The following is a 6000-nucleotide window of genomic DNA, read 5'->3' as shown; positions in this document are numbered from 1 at the left end:
CCCTACCAACAAGCTGATTTTCTTTATGACTGCAGGATGGTTACTCACCAGTCTATCCCTGAAGAGGCATCTTCTGCTTCTCTCTTTATCCCCCTTTCTCTTAGAGGATAGATTCATCATCAGCCCAAGAAATAGACACAAATTCTGTTTCCAAAAAATATTTATTCTCCAATTTGAGGCTACAAATACAAACATTTACTCTCCTGGCCTCTGCCCACTAGCACAACATAATTATTGAGTTCCACAATAAAATGCTTCTTTGGACCACTAACTCATTCTGCAGAATGGCCCTGTCTTGGCTGTTCCAGTCTCCTGTGGCCGCTGGACTTCTCATTCAAAGCTCTATGTGTTCTCTCTGGGAAGGCTTCTGTGCTGCTTCTTTGGCTTTAAGCTCAGTCCAAAAAGCCACTTCCTTGACTTTCAGCCTCTGGGATGCCTGGGTGGTAGCACCAATCTGTAGGTAGCCTTCTTTCTGGTCATACTCTGGCCAGTGGGACAGCCCTTCCCCATTGGGGTTCCTGGGAATAACAAGGATTTTATTCAGGATTTATAAACAAGCTTTAGTCCTCAGAGTTTCTGTGTGGTGACAGTAATGAGATTTGCAGGATTCCCTGGCTTATCTCTGCCAAGAAACCTGTGCACCACCAGAGATCAGGAGCTCTCTATGTCCTGAGGCAGCTGAACATTTCAGAGAGCTCTCTTTGTCATAGTGCTACAGTGACAGATATGGGGTTTGATAACACACACACAGTTTAGAGGCCATCTCCTCCCCCCCAAAACACTCTACCCATCCTATGCCACAACCCTGCTCCCATTGTGCTACTAGCCTCACCCGTTCCTAGCAAAGTTGGCCCAGAATCTCATCATCATCTTGCTGAGGTTGGTCTCTTCCTCTGAGGCTCCATCTGTGGGGATGAAGGAAAAAATCCTTTGCTACTCCAAGTGTGTTTCAGAACCAGCAACAGCAGTAGTGTCTGCGAGCTTGGGAGAAACGAAATCTTGGCCCTCACTCTATACCTTCTGAGTCATATCTGCATCCTAAAAGATTCTGTTGCCTGGCATATACTTTCAGCTTGTGGGTGGCTGATCCAGGGCTAGTGATGGATATTCAGTCCACATGTATGCTGGTTGCCTTTGTCCTCTGCACCTACCTGCCTTTTTGGCCCCATTCAGTGTCCCAGTGCAACACCCAAGAGTTTCCTCTGCCTCACAAGACTGTTGGCTCTTGAGTCTTTTATCTCCCACACACATCCACATTTTAATAGACTGATAACTCAGAACTGCAAGGCCTTGTGGAGTCACCCAGCTAGAAGATTCCTAGGGCCCTAGTATATAATGAACAGCTATGAGGTGGGTCACAATTGCATGTGATTGCTAGGAGCTAATTATTGAAAACATTTGTGAAAAGTTTTCTGTAAGTATTATGATATATGTTGTAGGTAAAATGCATAATTTTTAGATGTTTCAGTGAATAAACTAATGCATATGACTCTGGATTGAAGGTTAATACCAATCCTTTACCCTCACTTACTTTCTAAGATGCTATTTTGAGTGATAAATCAAAGGGTGGCATTGCTAACATAGAGCAGGGCCCTGCAGGTGTCTCTACCACCTCAGTTACTCATTACACACATAAGGATTCTGAGTATGACTATGGCTCTGGGCACATAAATTCACATTCTTCTTCATGAATGTCAGAGCAGGAGAAAGGCTGGAGTCTGTCCCACATAGTTCAATTCTGCTATATTCAGTCAGGAAGTTAAGACTTGATAGCAATTTAAGACTTTAAGAAACTTGTTCAAAGCCACTAAACTAAGATTAAAACTCAGGCCTCCTAAGTTCAAGTTAAGGGAAAGCAGAGAGACTTTACCTCTTAAAACTGGGGCCCCAAAGACAGAGTAGACTTCATCTGCATGGTCTCCTTTCACAGTCTTGGGTTTCATGTCTGATGCAAAACTTGGGTGATACTCAAACTCATACATGTAGGTGGGGGCTCCAGCATCTAAGAAAACAAAAATTCACAAAGAGTTCATATTATCAGAAACATACTTGGGTTGTATCAAGGTCTTTGGCAAATGTATGAAACTTCTGATTATCAGTATAGGAGAAAAAGATAGTTTCAGAAAATTTCAGTGACTTCCTCAAGGCTATAGAATTGGTTGAGGTAGAATTGGGATTTCAGCCATATATTAATTGCACTACAGAATAAATGAATTAAACACATGGAATAAATGCATTGGATGTGTTTCATTGAAAATACACTGGTACACATCCTTTTCAAGGATCTTTACTACCTAATAGGTGTTTTATTAAGCCTAGTGTTTGGCATTTACAGCGTTATTCTCACTAATTCAGAGAAGAGTTACCAAATTCTAGGTGCTTGTCTAAATATGATTATATTTAAAACTAATATATGAAGAAATGGAACAATGTGTGCCTTGTTTCTCAGAAACTCTATATTGGGAAAATGTTCTTCACAAATGATGGAGATATAATAACTCCCCTAGGCAAACAAAAGCTTATGGAATTTATTACCTCTAAACATGACTTATAGGAATTATAAGTTATTTAACTGAAATAAAGAATACCAACTAATGACATGGAACACATAAATACACAAAATCGATCATGTGAATAAAACGGTCATATTCAGAATACTTTAGGACTGTAATGATAATGGTTAGGGCATTTTATTCCCATTATAAGGGCTAAAAACAAATCTATTACTAATGAATATAATAAAACATCAACTATAGCAAAAATGAATTGTCATACCAATTTATTAAGTAAGTTCTGACATTAAAATGTGTGTGTGTGGCAGCATCAAGTACAGAATTGTTATATGGAATAAAACTTAAATTTTTATCATCTTAATACAGGCTGTTATAAGTATAATATATTATAAACTTTAAAGCTTTATGGAAACTACAAGAAAAAATCTTTAGAAGCACAATATAAAAATAGAAGTGATTCAAAGCATACCAACATGGAAAACCAACAAACAGCAAGGAAAGACATTCAGAGAGTAAAAAAAAAAAAAGGTAATTATAAAAGAACCAGAAAACAAGTAGCAAAATTCCATTAGTAAATCCTTTACTATAAATAATTACCATGAGTATTAATGAATTAGATTACCCAATAAAAAGACACAGTAACTTAAGAGATTAAAGAAACAAGAGCCAAGCTAGGCTCAGTGGAGCACATCAGTAATTGTACTTGGGAGGCTGAGACGGGAGGATCACATACTGAAGGCCAACGAGCAAGTCACTTAGTGAGACCCTGTTTCAAAATAAAAAATAAGGCAAGTTGGAGGTGTAGCTCAGTGACAGAGCACCCCTAGGTTCAATCACCTGTACTACACCAAAAAGAAAGAAAACAAAAGCCAAGGACATATGCTACCTACAAGAGACTCACCTCACTTATAAAGAGATTAGGCTATGAGTGAAGAGACAGAGATAAATATTATATACAGGCAGAAACCAAAAAATAGTAGAGGTGGATACAGTTATAACAGACAATAGGCTTACTGTCAAAAACTGTATAGAGAAACAAATAAGTCAGTACATACTGATAAAAGGGTCAAATCATCAAGAGGGCACAACAATTGCAAATATACATATCCAGCATCAGAACATCTAGTATATAACACCAATATTAAAGGATCTGAATTCATAGATATATTGCAATGCGATAGTAGTACACTTCAACACCTCACCTTCAACAATAAATCAATCATCTTAACAGAAAATTGATCAGAAGTATTGGGCTGAAACACTTCAGATAAAGTCCAGATGGCTTTAGTAATAAATTATACCAGGCATTTAAATAAGAGCAATATTGTCGGGCGTGGTGGCGCACGCTGTAATCCCTGCTCTTGGGCGGCTGAGACAGGAGGATCACACAGGTTGGAAGCCAGCCTCAGCTACTGAGTGAGGCTCTCAGCAACTTAATGAGACCCTGTTTCCAAATAAAATATAAAATAGGTCTGGGAGTATAGCCCAAGAAGTAGAAAGCCTCTGGGTTCCACCCCTAGTACCACCAAATAAATAAATAAATAAATAAATAAGAGCAATATCAATTCTTGATTTTTTTCATGAACTAAAAATAGATCTAAAAATATTCAACAAAACAGTAGCAAACTGAATTTAACAACCTTTTATACCAAACTGAATTCAACAACCATTTATACCAAGCATTTTAAAAAGAGCAATATCAATTCTTGATATTTTCACAAACTAAAAATAGATCTAAAAATATTCAACAAAATAGTAGCAAACTGAATTCAACAACTTTTAAAAGGATAATCCACCTATATCACATAGGATTTACCCTTAGAATGCAAAAATAATTTAACAAATACAAATTTTAAAATGTGATTATTCACATTACAGACCAAAGGGAAAAAAATGGTCATCTCATTCAATACAGGAAAAATATTTTATACAACCCAACTTTTATGATCTTAAAAATTTACAAAATTAAGAATAAAGGTAATGTTCCTCACACAATAAAAGCTACATATTAAAATCCCAAAGCTAACATATTAATGAACTTTGAAAAATTGATGAAACATATCAAAATCAATCACTGAGCCAAACATGGGAAGGAGCAGGGGGAGGGAATGGGGCGGGAACTGGGTAAGGGCTAATTGGGTGATGTGTGCATGGATGTCTCCACCATCTTTTATCCCATGAAGATGTATAACTTCAATTCACCAATAAAAAATTTAAAAAAATTGAAAACCTTGCCTATAAAATTTGGAACAAACAAGGATGACCACTATCACTGCTTCTATTAAGTGTAATATTGGAAGTCTTTGCCAGGGTAATTTAATAAGAGAAATAAATAAAAGGCATATCAATAAGAAAGGCACATATAATGGCAAATAAGGTGATCTAAATGAGGGAGATGGAAGGGGAGAAAAGGAAAATTCCCTAATGTACATGATGTACATTCACAAGAATATAAAATTCAACCACGAAGCCAAACATGAAAAGGAGGAAGGGGAGAGGGAATGGCGTGAGATTTGGGGAAGGGCTAAATGAGTGATGTGTGCATGTATGCCTCTATCATCTTGTATCCCATTAAGATGCATGACTACAATGCACCTATAAAAAAGGAAAGACAGATATAAAAACCCTACATATGTCCCCCTAAAGAGGTTACAACTAATAAAGAAATACAGTAAAATTATATAAAATCAACACATAAAATTAAAAAACATATCTACTTACTAAAAATCAAGTATTTAAAAAAATCTCATTTCTGGATGCTAAAAAAGTATAAAGTATATACAAATAAATTTAACTGAAGGTGTTTTTCCTTTGTACTAAAACCTTTAAGAAATTAATAAAAGAAATTGAAGAAGACACTAATAAATGTATAGATACTCATGTTCATGGGTTGGAAGAAATAATATTGTTATAGTTTTCATACTACCTGAAGGCATCTACTTGTTCAATACATTCTTGATTTTATTTCTAGAGTGGAAGCACAGTGTGAAGAGTATTGTACATTAAGTAATTAACTAAAGATAATTCCAAACCATCTCAGTACAAAACATGCCAAGTATGTGAGGAGACAAGTATGTTAACTACTTTGATGTGATTATTCTGTACTGAGTTCACAATGTATAACATTGTGTATGCCATAAATGTACACAAATATAATTTGTCTATTTATTTTAAAAGTTATATAACTGTAATGGATGTAGTCTTTCTCTCTTTCTCAACATCTTATCATACTGTAATCAAACTATTTTATTCTTACTTGTGGCTTCTCAAAGGGGACTGCAAATGCAGAAAGCAAGACAGTGGAAGAGGAGCTATTATAGCTAGTTTATATAATGTTTACAAATTTCCAAATTTTAAAATCCTCTTCCAGAATGTTAAGAGATTGTGGTCTGGATCAAAGAAAAACTTCTGGATTACAGATTATAACTAAGAGGGCTGGTTATATATTGTCCTGCAGAATTGGCAAAGGGCAATCATAAGAAAGCAC

At 36.0% G+C, this 6000-nt stretch overlaps 1 protein-coding gene across 1 annotated transcript in view; it reads right to left on the bottom strand.

Moving 5' to 3' along the window:
• Positions 1 to 334: 334 nt before the first annotated feature.
• The window catches only part of LOC308269223 (liver carboxylesterase 1-like), a gene marked incomplete at both ends in the record, with an annotated part of 30833 nt that continues 25167 nt past the window's right edge, over positions 335 to 6000 (bottom strand). Inside the window, 3 exons of the mRNA XM_080704479.1 lie at positions 335 to 518; positions 833 to 905; positions 1871 to 2002. Coding sequence (XP_080560605.1) covers positions 335 to 518; positions 833 to 905; positions 1871 to 2002 — 389 coding nt within the window. The remainder of the gene's footprint in view (positions 519 to 832; positions 906 to 1870; positions 2003 to 6000) is intronic.

Source organism: Muscardinus avellanarius, assembly GCF_963383645.1.
Source record: "Muscardinus avellanarius genome assembly, chromosome: 10".
Classification (NCBI taxonomy): Eukaryota; Metazoa; Chordata; class Mammalia; order Rodentia; family Gliridae; genus Muscardinus; species Muscardinus avellanarius.
The sequence above is the reverse complement of the archived record's forward strand: the minus strand, read 5'-3'. Positions and strand labels throughout refer to the sequence as shown.